Here is an 18,220-nt window from a genome sequence, read left to right as displayed (position 1 = left end):
CGGGTTTATGGTTGTACGCATGTGCGTCGCTCCTGTTGGTGAACTGAAACATCTTGACATGGAAATACTCTCTGATCAAGCTAAGGTAGCGACGTAGCTCATTGGCTCAGCGTCACATTGCTGTCTCTTGTTTATAGCTGTTATACATATACATGTTCGTATTTAAGCTGAATTAAGTGCCAGCATCCGGGTGGTGTCTGTGAACATGTGTGTCGCAGGGAAATCGTGGCGTACGTCCTTCTTTTACTCACTGTTGTTTACATAGCTCTACTCTGTACCGATTTCCGCCCTTTAGCATTCCCCATCGCTCTCGCTACCATCTCAGCAGAGATGTGCGTGGAGGGGGGCGAGGTGCAGGACGATTGCGGCTCCCGGGATGAGTGGACGCTCCTCTTCTGGACCTCTCTGGCCGTCATCGTCCCGGTCATCATCACACTGTGGTGCAGCGCCCAGCGCTCCAAGCGGAAAACTCACATGAAGGATTTCTTTCGTAAGAGCAAGCACGGCTGGCACTACACAGACCTTTTCAACAAGCCCACCTACTGCTGCGTCTGTTCCCAGCACATCCTTCAAGGGGCTTTCTGCGACTGCTGCGGCGTGTGCGCCGACGAGCAGTGCCTGCGCCGGGCTGACCGGAGCCTGCCATGCAAGGAGATCATGGCCCCCTCCGGCCCTGACGGAGCCATGGAGCACCGCTGGGTCCGCGGAAACGTCCCCTTGGCCAGCTACTGTGCAGTATGCAAACAGCAGTGCGGGACACAGCCGAAGCTCTGCGACTTCAGGTAGGTGATGCTAGGTGGTAGGTGCAGCTGCATGTGTATGAGACACACTTAGGTCTGTATAGGGCAGAAAATAAAAGACGTGTCATTTTAAAAAAAAACTCTTTTTGCCTCCATGAAGAGCTCCAGGGCAAATACATAATAAATAAAGTCTGGCAAATAGAGTGTGACACACATTGACATACCTGTGGAATATAAAATAACAGGCCTCAGCTGCCTACATGCGGTTTTTATTTTCTAAAGTTGTCATGTCATGTGACATAATGGTGCACAACCTCATTTCATAATCTGTCTTTAATTTGCTCTAATGGACTGCTGCTGCTCTCTGGGAGAGAAGTGCACAAGCTGGCATAATCTCATATTGTCAGATAGATTGCTCTGCTAATCCTTATAACATCAGCTTCACAGGTCAGAGGTCAGTGTCAGAGACTGAACAGCCACCCTGTAGCTCGTAAACGCTGTCAGTTCTCTTGTTCTTCTCAGCAGGAGGTGCTTTTGTGTGCTTTCATATTTTTCTGACATGTTTTTGTCTCTCCTTCAGGTGTGTGTGGTGTCAGACCACAGTGCATGATGACTGCTTGGATAACCTGGAGGATGCAGACCAGTGTGACCTGGGCGAGTTTCACAGCCTCATAATCCCTCCTCACTACCTCTACAGAGTGAACAAGCTCCGCCGCAGGCACCCTGACGAGTACAGCAAGGTGCTGAACATGTGACTGCTTGTTTGGAGCCACAGTGTAGAGTGGACTCATATTCTGTGGAGTATGAGGGCTCGTTTAATGTTTGTGTGTGTTTCTGTAGCTGGCATCTTCCTGTGGCAGTGACTGGACTCCAGTGTTGGTGTTGGCTAACACACGCAGTGGTAACAACATGGGAGAGGCTCTGCTGGGGGAATTTCGCACCGTTCTGAATCCCGTGCAGGTCAGTCGTGAGCTCTTGTTAGTTTGTGTCAGAGAGACTAAATTATCCTTCAACCCAAACCTGTAGTTTTTAAATTCCTTGGGAAAAGATAAGAATGCATTTCAGCACAAAGCTTGAAATGTGTCTTTTTTCTCTCCTGTCTTCCAGGTGTTTGACCTGTCTGAGTTGACTCCCTCCAAAGCCCTCCAGCTGTGCACCCTGCTGCCCCCCAGCAGTGTCCGGGTGCTGGTGTGTGGGGGTGATGGCACAGTGGGCTGGGTGCTGGATGCCATTGATCTTATGAAGCTGAAGGTGAGATGGATTTTATTACATGTTATTGTCTTTTTTAGGCTTTTTAATCTGGCATCGCTTCTTACTTTACTGTCTTTACCTGCATACCCCCACCTGTCTGTTAACAACACACCTGCTGCTCTCTTATTTTCTGCTGTCAGGGCCAAGACCAGTTCATGCCAAGGGTGACCATCCTGCCTCTGGGGACGGGAAATGACCTTTCCAACACTTTAGGCTGGGGTGCCGGCTATGCTGGAGAGATCCCTGTGGAACAGGTCCTCCGTAACGTCCTTGATGCTGAGGTTGTAAAAATGGACAGGTGGGGCAGGAAAAGTAGTTTATTTATAGTGTTACATCAGCTTATACGTTGATCTGTTTTATTATTATTATTCCAATGTTTGTTTGGGACCTATGGAGGATTCTCTGATATGTCATCAGCTTTGAAAAAATTGTGTTATCAAATTGCAGAAACTGGACACTCAGAATTTTTGAATGTTAATCTGAACTAGCTAGTATTCTCTCCAGTGGTACAATTTAATTGTAGGTAATTTTGTTGTATTTTACAAACTGGTTCCGGTATTTTTGGACTCAATATACAAGCGATAAAATGAAAGAGAACAGATACTATTACAGTATAGGGGAAAATAGAATAATAAGAGAGTAATTTTCAAGGAAAACAAAATACAGATGAAAGAAAATAAACTTAAGTAAAATCAGGACAGGCTCTCAGGTAAAAGCATGTCTTTCAAGGGATTTAAAAGAGATCACTGACTCCCTCGCCCTAACAGCTAATGCTCCATCCCCTTTAGTTTTCAGCTGGGCCTCTGGAACAAACAAAAAACCTGTTCCTGAGAATCTCCAAGTTCAAGCCTTAAAAGAAATCAGTAAAATACTAAATTAAATTCTAAAACATATGGGAGGCCACTTTAAAGAAGCTGGAACGTAATTGATTTGATAATTTTTTTTAGGTCTGATTAAAAACCTGGCAGCTGAGTTTTGCACAGTCCTGAGTTGATTAAAAGATTTTTGGTTCAGGGAATTAAAAAGGTGTTTGCAGTAATCAAAGCGCGATGAAATGAAGGTGTGTTAAATTGTCTCTGTATTTTAAGCCAGCTTTAATAATTTAAGAGGATCTTGAATTTTATATCTGCCAGAATTGTATCTGCCAGAATTGCATTCATATCAATATGGAGAAGGCTTTAGACCTGCGTTCAGACCAGAGAGATCTAATTTACATATATGAACTACTAACAAAGAAAACATCTACAGACATGCTTTTGGTATATTTAGTTGAAATCTTCTGGAGCAAGAACGGCTGCATTTGATGGTTTTGGACTTATGAGCTCTGTTTTTTATAAAAATCCTAGCTGTTGCCCTGTTTGTGTTACTGTGATTTCTGCTAATTACTTACATTATCATCCTTTTAGATGGAAAGTGCAAGTGGCTTCGAAAGGCCTCTACTTTCGCAAACCAAAGGTGAGCTTCATCTCTAATCGTGGATTCTTTTTGCAGCCTTCTCTGTAATTGCAGACGTGTTTTTACATGTTTTTATTCAGGTTTGATATTTTGGGGTAATTTGGGGGTTTCGGGGTAAGTTCTGACAAACTTATTGCACATCCTCCTCAGGTTCTGTCCATGAATAATTACTTCTCTGTGGGGCCGGACGCTCTGATGGCGCTCAACTTTCACACACACCGTGAGAAAACGCCCTCCTTCTTCTCCAGCCGCATCATCAACAAGGTCAGAGAGATTGTCATCTGAATCTCATGCAAATGTTTACTTCATCTGAATATTAATACAAAAGCATTGCCTGTGAATATGTCGCCAGTCTGCTTTCCAGTTGCCAGTTTTTTATGTTTATGCTTACTTTCTGCTCTACAGGCTGTGTATTTCCTGTATGGCACCAAAGATTGTTTAGTGCAGGAATGTAAGGATCTGGATAAGAGGATTGAGGTACAGTAGCCGTATTCATGTGATCAACCTTTGTGTTAAATCTGTCTCCACCCTGTGATTTAAGCAAAATCAGCAAATGTTATCATTTTTTATTTGTTTGATATTTTTGGCTGAGAATCACAAACTTTTGCCCACATTGGGTGTATCTTTGTCTCTGCTGTCTCTTTAGATGTGATTTTCTTTTAGTTCAAATTCCTTGTTTGAACATGACTAATAAAAAAGTAATTAAATGTTAAATTAAGTTAAATTTCACCTATAACTTGTTGGACTTTTCTCCGCTCTGCTTTATAATGGAAATAGTAAGGGGAAGAGTTAGCTTAAAGTCTACTCGTTGCCACCTCTTATATCATTACAACTTGTCAAATCTTTGTTTGTGCTCGTTTGAGAATGCACCAAACAACAGTTATTAAATTAATTAGCGAGCCGTAGAAGTATTTTTGAACTGAGAGCTGATTCCTGTCGCTTCCAGTCTTCACACTAAGCTAAGCTAACAGACTCCAGCTTGATATTTATCAGGGCTGCAGGATATGGAAAGAATATCATATGGGGTTTATTTTGATAGATATTACGATTGAGATACTATTCAAGCCAGAAAGGCCCGCACCACACACTACTACATTTGATGTTGTATTGTAGTCCAGTATACTTTTCACCAGCCAATCCCAAACTTAATAATTTAGTTTGACCACTTTGATATCTGAAAATATTCCAGGGCCAACCCAAACCTCTAATAACACTCAACATTTGAGATTAAAATGGATGAATGTCCAAATATATATTTTTCTCATAAATAGAAAAAGTTGTAATTCATCCACGTTCATGTAATCATTTGTAAAGTAGCAAAATAAGTCGTTTTTTGTGCATTTTAAAACTGAAAAAATAAACTTTATTTCTTTTTGTAAATGACCTCTCATTGCCCGCCTGCAGTACCTTCATGGCCCACCAGGGGGCTTATCTTATCTCAACTTTAATGTATTTATTTTTAATTAATTAATTTTACTTTTAAATGTATTGTTCAGTTTCATTTAGCAAAAAATTGAACTGCAGTTGGACTTTTTTGAGGATACATTTGATAAGTTTGTCAGTCTGTTCATATTCCTCCCACATTGTACGGCCTAGTTGAAATATTAAGCACTACTAGTACTATGTTTCATTTCTGTGACAACACTACCAGAGCAGAGTCATTACTGTGTGTGTGTTTGTGTGTTTCTACCACAGCTGGAGTTGGATGGGGAGAGGGTGGTGCTGCCCAGCCTGGAAGGCATCATAGTCTGTAACATTGGCTACTGGGGTGGAGGCTGCAGGCTGTGGGAGGGTATGGGGGATGAACCCTGTCCCCCCACACGGTAAGACCTGTGTGACATGATTATTACTGTGAGCATAAAACATGTCACATATCCATCAGAAGTAACAGAATCTAGCTCTCGTTATTGTTAAGGCTCTGGCACATGTACTTAATTACTTCGTGCTACAAGTTAACATGGAGGCCAGCAATGAGCAGCAGTGTTGTTTCCTGTCTCGGCCTGCAGGCTGGATGATGGTCTGCTGGAGGTCGTGGGTGTGTTTGGCTCCTTCCACTGTGCTCAGATCCAGGTCAAGCTGGCCAATCCCGTACGGCTGGGACAGGCCCACACTGTCCGGGTGAGGCAATAACACACACATACACACAAACATGGTTCTGCCACAGTGCTTCCTGTTTACCTCTAAAAGAAGGCAATGAGGAAGATAATAAAGGAGTTAAATTAGTTTTCACTGCCATTCTCCTCATCACAGAACTGGAAAATCTAATTTAAACTAATCTAATCCAAACAGACACAACCCAGCTGCTGCATGTGCACATGCCCTTTGCTTGTTTTTACCTCTTTGGTATTTACATAGTAATCCCTTACCCTTAGGTATAAAAATACAGTTAACGACTCACCCAGAACCGAAAATGATGACAGATAGAATTCCACCCTCATTATTTATTCATAAAGATGATGGCATGTGCAAGGAGACAGCGGATGTTAGTGTTGTGCAACTCCTATAGGTGCCTGAGACCATAACGACAACAACAAGAAGAAGCAATGAACCAGGAAAGGGATGGACTGTTTAAATCGTGTTTACTTACTGGGTTATCACAACATTGCAGCTAACCAAGGGTGTAGGTTTGAGGTCACAAGTAAGGGAACACAAAGTTGGTTAAAATGGATAGGAAAAGTTTTGAATTCTATTTCTGACATTTGTTGGAAATTTTATCAGATAAGTATCTACAGATAAGATATCTATCAGATAACACAAAGTGGACTTGAAGCATTCCATAATAATGGTCGTCAAAATAATTAGAAATGCCCTTTTCTCAATGGCTGGACATTATATTATATTTAGATTTATTAATAGTGACCTGGAAAAAATGAATAATACACTTACATGTTGATCCATAATTGAATTCTTATATCAAGCACCCATCCTTAGCTACTTTGTTTTTGATTCATGTTCAATTTCAGGTGTCTTTTAGAGAATACTTAAATAAGTAACCTGTAAATCACAGCAAAAATCAAAAAGGTTCTCTCTAAAAAAGGGAATGTTTGTTTAAATCGCCCCAGTAAGTGTTTAAAGAGCTTATCACAGAACTCAAATCTGCTCTCAAAAAGCATCTTTTTAAACTAGCCTACTCACTTTAATTACATCAATCTGCATTCTATCACAGTTTAATCGCTTGTATGATTGTACAGATGTCTTATTACTGCTGCTCTGTTGTTTATTGTATTGTTTGCTGTATGTTATTATTTGATGTAAGGTGACCTTGGGTGCCATAAGATTCGCCTATAATATGATATAATATGTATGTATGTATTATTATTATTATTATTATTATTATTATTATTATTGTTAAAGTTTTACCAATGAGATGGTCACAGTATTCTCATGATGCAGAGCTAGAGAGCCCCACAAACCCTTTTTTTTTCTTTACATACGCGTGTGTGATGTTAAAGGACAGATGCTAGCGTAGCTAGCTACCCCCAGTGAATACTGTCAGCCTATCCTATTTGTCGCCATAGGAACCAGCTTTAACTTGGGGCAGCTGACTAGTTTCAGCATGAATTTATATATTTTATCTGTTCTAATGATAAAACAAAAAATCTTTTATTCATTCACTGTAACTTCTGGATGAAATAACAAGATTTAGTTGGCAGGCTTTTTTTCAGCATCTATATGCAAATGCTGATAATTTTAGTCTTAAATGGAATTTTATAAATGTGTACTTTTACTTTTTTAATAAACAAGACAAAGGTACACTTTGCTTTTCATATAGATAAAAATCTCTCGTCTTTAAGTAGTCCAAACTAAGCAGTGACTGTGGAACTCACACGTGTGTGTGTAAACAACTGCATAAGTTTGAGGCAAGGCAAGGCATGGCAGGTTTATTTAAATAACACATTTCATACACAAAGACAACTCATTGTGCTTACACAAATAATACAGACATCAAAGGGAAGATAAAAAACAACATGCTTAAACAAATAGAATATTGGAATGTTAAAATACTGAGTATATAAAATGATACTAAAAGATAATTTTAAAAGAAATATAAAAATTATCGACAGAGGATATTAAAATGGTTGGCCAGCCTGAGAGAAGAAACTCAGGGCAGTATGCAAATATTTGCTACTGTTGCTGCTGCTTGTGATGTTTATTGCCGATGATGGTGAAGAAGAATATCTATATTTTTCTTACTTCAGTGGTTTTCTCTTCCGGCTCATAGCAGCCACCACCGCCACCACCACCAAAGAAATGTAAATATACTGTATAATGGAAGCATCAGTGAGCACTAGATGAGGTGATAACTGACCTTAACACCACAATGGACCGGACAAAAAATGTCTACCACTCAGAATAATTTCATATTCAAGTGTCGGGTGTTCCCTTTCCCTCTCCAGCTAGTTCTCAAGAACTCCAAGATGCCCATGCAGGTGGATGGGGAGCCATGGGCCCAGGGTCCCTGCACCATCACCATCACCCATAAGACCCAGGCCCTCATGCTGTACCACAGCTCGGAGCAGACAGACGATGATGACGACGAATCAAGCGCCTCTGAGACAGAAAGCCCCACCCCACACGACTCACCACGCCCCCCAGGGCCGGCCTCCGCTTGCGCATAACCGGCCCCAAACTTCACATGATCTGAAGCTCTCTTTATCTCCTGTGTTCTTTCTGCAGCCCAGTTTACATTAATCCCTCATTTGCAATGACAGTTACGTGCCCCCCTCTGGGATCTTTGTTCACGCTTAGTCCTCAAATCCTGCTGATGACAGTAAATGTTCTCATTTTCCTGTGTAATGATTTCATATAAACTTAAGAGAACTTGCAGCAGTTAGCTCTGTTAGTTTTGAATTGGGCTGGCATAGTCTTTTTTTTTTTTGGTCTTTTATGTCCACACTCCCCATTTTTGTTACAGAGAGCTCAGGTAGCCCCCCTCAACAGGTGGGACAGTGAGGAGGTGAATGTTTAGGAGAAAGATTGCTGTTTATTTGCACTAATCCCTCGTGCCATAGATATATAAAGTCGACTATACTGTATTTATTATACATGCCCACTGCAACCCTGCATGTATCAGTGAGCCATTCTTAACGAGTTGCCCAAAGTCAATTGACAGAACCCACTCAAAGCCATGTCTGAATCAAAAGCCGGGGATGAAGACGCAATGCAGGAAAGAACAGCACTGAATGTGAAGTTTGGTTAAAGGTGCATGCTAAGCTTTATTACTATGAGTGATTTTGTTACTCCAATAAGAGCACAAACAAACAGCACACACATTTTCTGCAAAATACGAGTGCTTATAGACTGCAGTTTATGAAATGATCCAGGCTTTTCAGCACAATGTTAAATGTTTTTAGGATCTCCTGCATTTGTCCCCCAAGGTAAGGCTTTGAAATGTTTGAATCAGCATAAAAGGAGCAAGGCTTCTGTTACAACAATGCAATGTGTTGTCAATCACTGGAGATCGATGCTGGTTTGTTTACTACATGATGCACTGTCTCAAGTAGCTCACCAAACTGTTAGATTGTACTAAGATGCGTCTTGAATCTATATTTATCTTTCCTCTACGAGCTGCAGGAAACAGCCTGACTTGTTTATTTTGAAATTACTGCCAAGTTTTTCAGAGGGTTAATTTTGCCTAAATGTTACGGCTTTTGTTTTTTCCTCTGCTTTACCTTGATCCTGCTGCTGTTTACATATTTTGTGCTGCACAGTTAAGGCACTTACACTGATAAATACTTTGCTTAGGACATACATGAAAGCATAATGTTGATGTTGCTGCCGATAGTGATAACTGCTAATGAGATTAAGCTCTCCCATGGTGTTTAATGTTATTTAAGTAATCCTCTTGCATTTCATCATTTGTGTTTTACAAACAGTCACCACAGGGTGGTGGACTAGAACAGTATTTTCTGTAGACAGGTGAAGAACAGTTGATTTTACTTTAACATCTACAGGTTAACATGAATGCCATCAGATATGTACATGTACTTTTTGTGTTGTGTTCAGGTGACATTGGTCTGTTTCTTGGTTGCATTGTTCTTTTACTCTACATTATGTGTGCAAGAGGCCATTTGTCTTTCTGTCTGTCATTCTGCATTTTTTCTATGTAAATTTCTTTTACCATTTGAGGTGGTCCTGTTTATTGCAGAATGATTGCCTGTTACACACACACAGCCATATGAGAAAAGTCTGCAGAATGTTAGTTTATGCTTTCTGGAGCCAACGTGCTGCTCATAGTCAGGCTGAACAGGGATCAGTTTAAAGCCACATGATGCCTATTCTTTTGGCGGTTAACCAAGCCTCATGGTTTCATCACCCTCTGTTTGTTTGGTGAATGTCTTCTGTTTGTGTATTGCACTGGCAGGTTTTCAGCCACGATAGCAGCATGGCTCTAGTTTGAAGAGTTGTTTATGAGTGAGGTACCTCTATAACTGTTGGATGAGTAATGATACATTTTCATCCAAAAGTTGACTGTCCCAAGAGGATAAATACTTACGATTGTGTTGACCCTGAGTATTAATGAAGTGCCACAAAAAGATTAAAATCAACACACTTGAGTTAATGACAAACACAATTAATGACTGAAATTCTTAAAATAGTGGCTTGCTAGTATTAGGAGACGCAAGAGGCCAAGGGGTTCTGCCTTTTGTCTGGGGAAAGGCAGCCTTTAGGAAGTCAGATGATGCAATCCAAAGAGCAAGTATTCTTGGAGTGCATGTGTAGGAAGCAGTTTAGGGTTGATGGATAGATCAAACCCAGATTTAAACCGTCACCTTGTAGACTGCTGTTCATATTCTATGTGAATCCAAAAGTCAGTGTTGACCGAGTTCTGTAGTTTCGTAGTTTTCCTCAACAAAACCAGGTGGTTTGGTGCCTAAATCTAACCAAATAGGTGGCCAATGAGTGTGAAAACATCCGAGTCTGGTTTAGATGCTGAAACTACTTGTTTGGGTTGAGGAAAAGATCCTGGTTGCCCTTAAAACAAGAAGTTATCATGGACTTGAACAGAAGTCTGGGTGAAAGAGTAAGAGGGTTCTTGCTGCAGTCACAGACTACATGGTTTGCTACAAGTCACACTCAGCCCAGTCATTTTAGTCCTTGACGTCACCAAGTAGTTTTGGTGCCTAAGCGTTTAAACGGGTCTTCTGGTACTCTGCACAGCAATGCATCCAGCGCTAGCCAGTCACAGAATAGAAGCAATCCTGTTTGGGATGTTTACCCTGTTTGCCTCCAACTGGCCAAAACAAAAACCTGAGAATGCAGCTTTAATCTGATGAAATCTGACAATGTCCAGCTAAACCTGCATCCAAAAACAGCCACTGCACAGAGGATAACCCTTTTGAAATATGTAACATGGCTTTTTTCAGACACCACCATCAAAATGTTGCTTCACTCGTCCACCATCCGATAAATGTGCTTCCTCACCAGGTTGCTAGCGCGGCTGAAGACTATTTATTTTATGGTTAGTGTTAGACGTTACTGTGTTGCTGTTTCTACTGCTACTAATTCATTTCTGTCAGTTTACTTTGATTACTCAATCTTGGTAGATATAAAACAGCATTTATGTAGACCGAATTAATATATAGAACCAATTTCACCCAATGGTCTGCAACAAAATAGTTAAATTATTAATTAATATATATTTGAATATGCTTACTTCTGTACTGTAAATGTTTTGTTAAAAAAAGGAGAACGCTAACAGCTGGTAAGAGGAAGCCTTATGTTATCTGTGCTACAGAGGAAATACCCATAAACTGTCTGGGAAAGAGGAAACTTTTATTGGGAACAATCATGTTAAACAGCTGCTCAGGCAGGAAGGACAGTGTAACTGCAGACAACAACAGATTTTGATTGAACTGAATGTAATGAAGCAACCTTTTGAGTTTTAAGACATTCCCATAAATATTTTTATATTCCACCCACGTGTCTGTGTTTTAATTAAGTAGTGTAATAAATTAAAGGAGGGGGATAAACAGCTGCTTTCTCCTATCAGAGACCCCAGCAGCCACATGCTGTGTGGTAAAACCATCACGATGTAGACATGATATTTGAATGTGTTAATCATTTACACTTAAACAAATGCTGAGCTCACCTTGTTTGGAAATGTTGTGTTCATTTCCAAGCAAATGTACCACACTTGATTAATCATTTACAGATGAGTGTCATAAAGTAAAAAAAGATTATTGCACATATAAAGCAACAGAACAGTGTACTCCCTATCATGTGATTGACTGATAACGTATTGCTTTACAGTAGCAAATACATCTGCTACTGCATCCACCTATTTCTTTTTAGGCTGTGGATTGCCTTTAGTTGATTTCCCAGACGAAGCATGGCCTTTGGGTTTGTCTTTCTTTGTGGAATCAGGCCCTTTGCCACTTGGTTTACTTCCACCTGGAGCACTGGGAGGCTTTTTCTCTTGTTCTGAAACAAATCGTACAAAGAGGATTCTTTAGTACTTGTTCTGTAGCTTGACAGTTGTGAGTTATTTCTAAAAAAAAATGTGCTCAATTTAAATTGATTCTGTTAAGTGTCAGTACAACAGTGTGACCACCTGGTTTTATAGTTATACTGAAAATGAGTGTTGTCTCAGAGTTGCCACAATTACAAATGTAACTTGTAAAAGCCTCGAGAGTGTCCCACACAGGTAGTTCAAGACATTCAGGTTATTCAGGTATATGGGAAAGACTTCTGTCTGTTGTTTTTATTGGAACGTTCTCTGTGAGCTTCACTTTCTTTGTCACTAACATTTCTTGTTCAACAAATTACCTCAAACTAGCCCAGCCCACATACCTAGAGCTTTTAATGAGAGTGAGTTCTATTCAAATCCTCGGGTACAAACACACAGGACAGAGCTGCACAAATGCTTGTACATTTCTAGAACATGGTTACAAAAGTTAGAGAAGCCATTCCATGTTGAGCATCTGAGAATGATTCATTTTAAAAGTTAAATTCTGCCAACAAAAACAAACAGCTTGATTTCTTATATGTCTTATTTTGATAAGTCCGTACTTTGAGGACATTGAATCCACATCTGGATAAGATGTTACTTTAATTAAGTTAAATGCCCAGAACTAGCCTTGAAATAGTGTTCATGGTAAACAAAAAAGCATTAATGAAATCACATTTCAGTTTGCAACAGAATATAAACATATATGACATACTGTGGGGCGGCTGGTGACCGGTATCACTTTTCTTGTCTGCATAAGGAAAAAATAAAAGGGAACACACATGAAACACAAGGAAAAAATTCAACTCAACGTTTACCTTATTGCTATAGCGAGAATAAATTGCTAAACATTTCTCTATTACAAAATCTTCCCTGCTTAACACAGCATGTTCTTGTTCAGTCAGTTGAACTAAATTAGAAAATAGCACATGCTCCTTCTTCACATCCAGCCATACATACTCTTAGATGTATCCGCATTTGTTTTAATATTTCTGTGTTATATCCTATTCTGCTGTTAGCGCCACTAACAAAACTAAATTCACCTCTATTGTGTTTGCACGCTTTTCCAGCCTTGTTTGGGGTCGCTTTATGAACTGGCTTGCAGATGGGGTTCTTCCCGTTTACACCTGCTGAGGTTTTCTTAGGGGTTTTTTCATGGTGTTTCACAGGATATGAAGGTTGGAGAATTCTGCAAGTTTGGCTAAATAGGGTAGGTACTGAATTTTATTGTGTATTGTTTGTGTGTGCTGTTGGTTGGCTGTTTGATTGATTTAATAAATCTCTTGGATAAGTCATTGGGTACATGTTGAATTAATTTGAGTGATGTGGAGAATTTTTGTGCAGATTTCCCTGTTCTTATTGAATTTCTTAATCATGCTGTCATGATCAATCGATCATTGATATTGCATGTATGATTGTAAGTTCTTACTTGTCTTTTGTCCGGCCTTAAAAGGAGGACCTCCATGAGAGGTGGGGGGCCGTGCATACTGGGATGGATTCCAGCCTGCAGGTGCATTAATATAAACAGGGACAGGAACTGGCTGGAAGAATGGCTGGATGGGTGGACGACCTGGACTGTGGGACCTCGGTGGTCCTCTCTGCTCTGCAGGATTTGGTAGTTTGGAAAAGTAGAAAGTGAAATGAGAGGTATCAGTATTTTATTACACTGTAAAGAGTTGAGTGTGACAGAAGACTTTTTTTGTAGTTGTTTTTAATTTTTTTCATCTCTAACAAAGTGCACATGTGGTTGACAGAGATGAAAGAACGTGTATTTAGTTGTATATAAAAAAATATATTTTAATTTTATCCCACTGAAAGAGTTTCAGGATGCACACAGCATACATATTAATTCTCCTCTTTTAGAGTTGTAGCAGGTGTAGTAGCATGCATTGCTCTTTTTTTTATAGAACCATTCTCAGGAGGCAGGTTGTTCAAGTATATGAAAAAAAAAAAGAAAAAGACTATGGTCTGTTGTTTTTACTGGAAAGTTCTCTTCATGTTCTTTATCACTAACAATTCTTGTTCAACAACTTACCTCAAACTAGCCCAGCCAACATACCTAGAGCTTATAATGACACAAGTTCTATTCTAATACTCAGGTACAAACACACAGGACTAAACTGCACAAATGCTTGTACATTTGTAGAACAAAAGTTAGAGAAGCCATTCAATGTTGAGCATCTGAGAATTATTAATTTAAAACATTTTATTCTGCCAACTAAAACAAACTGAGAGAAGAAATGCATTAAACACAAAGCTGTGACTCTCTCCCACAAAGCCGCTTGATTTCTTATTTGTCTTATTTTAAAAGCTCCTGTGAGGAGCTTCCGGTTTGTGCTGATTTTGACGCCCCTGTGACAAAGCCGTACCTCTCATCTCTTTGCTGATTTTGTCCTGTACATGCGTAAGTGGTGTTTTTTTTTAAAAATCTCACCCTGCTTTCTTCAGTCATATCACTCACTTTTCATATCATTCTCCTTTTAGAGTTTTTCAACAATATTTTCTTTGTAGAGATGAACATACCAGATTCAGGGTGAGATCCGGCACTTGCAGAACTTTCAGATCCTGATGCAGGCAATGCTTTTTCATCTGCAAATGGTGAATGGACAGCATTTATAGACTGCTTTACAATTTGCCTCTTATTCAATAGTCAACATTTCAACATTCATTGTACAGTATTTTTCACATGACACAACCTACTGATGCAAACAAATGTAAAGTCTCCCACTATCTGCATGCTGAGTCACCTGGTTTTAGTGTCTGTAGTCTGGCCTCGACAGGCTGTTTGAGGATCTCAGTCAGGTGCTCCTTCAGGGTAGCAGCAAAGGCCTGTGTTGCTATCACCTTCTTGGAGTCCAGGTTGATTCGAGGTGGGTGAGGGTCAAAGTTTGCAACCCTTGGCAGGTCAAATGAGGCCTATGAGGAACAAGGGAAAGAAAGTACTCAAGTTTTGCTTGACATGGCTGGTGGGTGTAGCTGGTGTATGGTGCCATAGCATGCATTGCTCTTTTTTGATAGAACCAGGAGGCAAAGTCAGAAATGTTTTTAAATTATTTCAACTAAATTGATTAATTACATACTAGTGTCTCGTTTCAATATTGATAATACAGTATGTCAGGAAATAGTTATAGTGTTATAATATCAAACAGTCAAAGCTGATGTACCCAAATAGCTTTTTGTATCTGATCAACAGTCCAAAACCCACACATATTAAATCATAAATCATGGAGTAAGGCCTCAGAGCCTCACATTTAAGAACTTGGAAGCAGGAAATGTTTGGCGTCATTGTTAAAAAAAATCGACTTAAAGGGTTTAACACTATTCAAAATTATTGACAATTGATTTTCTGTTGATTACCATGTCAATGCAGCTCTAGCTATAACAGTCCAATTCTGTTGCCTCGTCTCCATTTTCTTTCTCCCTTTGCCTTCAGGCTTAGCATCAATTTCACTCCCCTTGAACCCTTCCTGACTGATTTTAATATAATCATCCCACCTGGAGAAAGGCCAGGGTCTGGGATTGATTCAGCAGACTGTTGATGTCTTCTCTGGCTTTTATCATTTTCTCAGCATTCTCAGTAAACCTCTTCATGATTTCCTGAAGTTTTGTCTGACCGATCTCCAGCTCGCGATCCACCTCATGTTGGGCCTCACGGTCCTCTTGGGCCAAGATTTCACGCATCTGCTGATACATGCCTGCTAAGGCTGTCTTCCTTTTGGTTGATGCAACCTAGGCCAGGACCACGACAGTAGCCAGAGATAAATACAGGGTAGACAAAGACATTTTCCTTTTCAAATGACATGCTAGTTGGTTTGTTGCCTATTTTTGTGGAAGAACGTGTAAATGTAATCACCCAATTACCTTCAGCTTGCTCTGCATGTCTTTAATTTGAAACAAAACAGTCTCTGTCTTCTCAATCTTCATGTCCAGCAAACCCAGGTTGTCTCTGAGGTTAGACTAAAACAAATACAGAACATATATGCAGCAGACAGCTAACAAAAACAAATACAGGAAACAGGGGGAAACGGCAAGCTTGGTTCTGTCCACAGATAATGCAATCCTCCTACCTGCACCTGTAAGGGTCCCTAATAAACATATTATTACCCATGGAGAGGCTAGCTGTTTACCAACATCTAATCTATGCTAACTAAGCTTATATGACAATGGCATCAATCTTCTCATTTAACTCTTGAGATGAGAGTGAATAAGCATACCTCTCTGGATGTGAATTAAGTTATTTTATTGAGCCAGGATCAGAAATTCCTTTTTTTCCCCACCTGTCGCTGTAGCAGGTTACCTAGCATTTTTACTGGCCAACATTGAGGCAGTTTTACCTGGCAATACAAATATGGAATAAAATGTGACCTTAAACACTGGGCAATGTGACTTAAGAAAGAATAATAAAGTTCAATATATAACATTTAATAATACTAAAAGCTACCGGCCTGTTGTCAAGTGACCTCTAATTTTTACCTGCCACAGCCACACTCTGAAACTGTATTTTGAAGGTGATAGGTTCTAATTTTATTCCATATTTATTCCATAAGACCAATAAGTCCAGTAGCTAGAGCTGATATCCAGACTGTTCTGAGACTCACCTCTTGGTCGTTCCTCCGCTCCTCAGGAGAAACAAAGGGACAGCCTTTGTGGACCTGCTGGAGGCAAAGGCTGCAGATTGGACGGCCATGTTCGCTGCAGAAGAACTCTATCAACTTCTTGTGTTCTGGGCAGAGACGCTCTGATAGGTCCCCGACAGGCTCACATAGCTGGTGGATACTAAATTTGGGATTTTCCCGGTGAGGCCGCAGGTGCTCCTCGCAGAAAGAAGCCATGCATGTGAGGCAGGTCTGGGACGCTTCTGCCTCCATGCATGTATCACAGCGTATGACATCTTGTTTCTCTTTTTCTTTGCTCTCCTCTATGACTTGGCTGGCTGATCCTAAGTTGAAGGTCTTCACCACAGTGCTGAGGACCGTGTTTTTCTTCAGCTCTGGTTTGGTAGGGAAGAGGGTCCGACACTGAGGACAGCTGTAGGAGTCTTCCCAGTGGGCCAGCAGGCAGTTCTGGCAGAAGTTGTGTCCGCAGGGGATTGTCACCGGACAGTCAAAGGTGCTCAGACAGATGCTGCAGGTCAGCTCGTCCTCCAGACTCATCAGAGAAAACTGACTTTGGTCCACTTCGGCCATGATGAAAGCTCGGGTGAGGCTGTTGAGGAGAAACGAAACCTAACTTGCCAAGCGCATATAAACCAAAGTCAGGATGTAAGCTTAATTTTTGTATTTTAAAGATTTGCTGTAGGCTCAGAGGGAGCGATGAAACTTTTAATTTCTGGAAAGCAAACTGAAACATTTATCTCAAAGCCACTACAAAGGTCTGGAATGCAATCCCTCCTCTTTGTTAAAATTCCAAAATCAAATTAAATCAAATTTAAATGTAATACAAATTGAATAAAGGCTAATCACTCAATAATTACGTTTACCTTTACATACCTTTTGTGCAAGTGCAGCTAACTCCAGGTCACAAGCTGAAATACAGACAGAATGTGTGTGACCAAAAACCAACCCGTGACTCGCTCTCTCTCTCCCTCTCTCTCTCCCTCTCTCTCTGGGTGTGTATAGAACAATAAAGATAGCACTCATATTTTGAAAAATTGAAACACACAGCTCTCATTTGAATCAGCCGTGTAATCGAGTGTATTTAAGAAACTCAGATGCACACACTGCCAACTTCATCTCTTCTGTTAACAGAATAATTGCTTTTATTGCTTTGAAGATATTTAACTATTGTCTACCACTGTGTTTTAGGGGAAAACTGAGACGCACATCGTCTCCTACTAGTGGACAAATTTGTTTAAACAGTTTAAAATTTAAGCTTAACCATTTAGCATTTTTCCCTTTAAGTCACAGAAAGATTATTGTACTATACTAGGAATAATCAGGCCATAATTAAACTTAAAAAGAAAAAGTAAATGTAAAATGATCATTTGAAAATGTAAAGTGACACTGAAAAAAGTGAAATTTAAAATGCAAAAGCTTAAATGGAAATGCTCAATCTGAAAGCTTAAATTGTAAACATGAAAATGGCAATGGAAATAGGAAAAAGTAAATCAAATATGAAATGTGAATTTGTGATTGAGCTTATGGCCCACTGATGAAAGCCTTTGCATTTGCTGTATATAGGATTATTATGGACTGGGTTTCTGGTGCGACCAATGACTGTGTATATATAGCATTATATTATACAGTCTTTGTGTGAGACAATCGCGGAAAAAATCACAAGCAGCGCCCAGTTACTGACGCGTTTTCCATCATCCAGCAGTGGTTGG

General features: G+C 40.1%; 2 protein-coding genes across 2 annotated transcripts; one reads left to right on the top strand and one right to left on the bottom strand.

Annotated features, from left to right (window-relative positions):
- Nucleotides 1-107: 107 nt before the first annotated feature.
- On the top strand, nt 108-11,364 carry dgke (diacylglycerol kinase, epsilon). The gene is made up of 11 exons (XM_069676870.1): nt 108-782; nt 1,321-1,480; nt 1,581-1,700; nt 1,848-1,991; nt 2,132-2,289; nt 3,398-3,446; nt 3,597-3,710; nt 3,852-3,923; nt 5,142-5,269; nt 5,453-5,564; nt 7,844-11,364. The coding sequence occupies exons 1-11, from the start codon at nt 331-333 to the stop codon at nt 8,063-8,065; spliced, it is 1,731 nt and encodes a 576-aa protein (XP_069532971.1). The 5' UTR covers nt 108-330; the 3' UTR covers nt 8,066-11,364.
- LOC138604848 (E3 ubiquitin/ISG15 ligase TRIM25-like) lies at nt 11,206-17,440 on the bottom strand. The gene is made up of 9 exons (XM_069676871.1): nt 17,385-17,440; nt 16,494-17,100; nt 15,757-15,852; nt 15,391-15,624; nt 14,643-14,811; nt 14,419-14,484; nt 13,325-13,498; nt 12,611-12,646; nt 11,206-11,870 (listed from the first exon to the last, which is right to left on the bottom strand). The coding sequence occupies exons 2-9, from the start codon at nt 17,079-17,081 to the stop codon at nt 11,728-11,730; spliced, it is 1,506 nt and encodes a 501-aa protein (XP_069532972.1). The 5' UTR covers nt 17,082-17,100; nt 17,385-17,440; the 3' UTR covers nt 11,206-11,727.
- Nucleotides 17,441-18,220: the final 780 nt, after the last annotated feature.

The sequence above is a fragment of the Semicossyphus pulcher genome, unplaced genomic scaffold (genome assembly GCF_022749685.1).
Source record: "Semicossyphus pulcher isolate SPU_LCO1_2020_fin unplaced genomic scaffold, fSemPul1.0.p SCAF_27, whole genome shotgun sequence".
Taxonomy (NCBI): domain Eukaryota; kingdom Metazoa; phylum Chordata; class Actinopteri; order Labriformes; family Labridae; genus Semicossyphus; species Semicossyphus pulcher.
Note: the sequence above shows the minus strand (reverse complement) of the source record. Positions and strands in the feature narration are given on the sequence as shown.

What these genes read in the sequence shown, in the direction of transcription:
- dgke (XM_069676870.1), top strand. Translation starts at nt 331, where the DNA reads ATGTGCGTGGAGGGGGGCGAGGTGCAGGACGATTGCGGCTCCCGGGAT. An exon ending in ACCCTGACGAGTACAGCAAG is followed by an intron (nt 1,481 to 1,580) that starts GTGCTGAACATG and finishes GTGTTTCTGTAG; the next exon opens with CTGGCATCTTCCTGTGGCAG. An exon ending in GACAGGCCCACACTGTCCGG is followed by an intron (nt 5,565 to 7,843) that starts GTGAGGCAATAA and finishes TTCCCTCTCCAG; the next exon opens with CTAGTTCTCAAGAACTCCAA.
- LOC138604848 (XM_069676871.1), bottom strand. Translation starts at nt 17,081, where the DNA reads ATGGCCGAAGTGGACCAAAGTCAGTTTTCTCTGATGAGTCTGGAGGAC. An exon ending in ACATGCAGAGCAAGCTGAAG is followed by an intron (nt 15,625 to 15,756) that starts GTAATTGGGTGA and finishes GTCCTGGCCTAG; the next exon opens with GTTGCATCAACCAAAAGGAA. An exon ending in TAAGGCCGGACAAAAGACAA is followed by an intron (nt 12,647 to 13,324) that starts GTAAGAACTTAC and finishes TTCCTTATGCAG; the next exon opens with ACAAGAAAAGTGATACCGGT.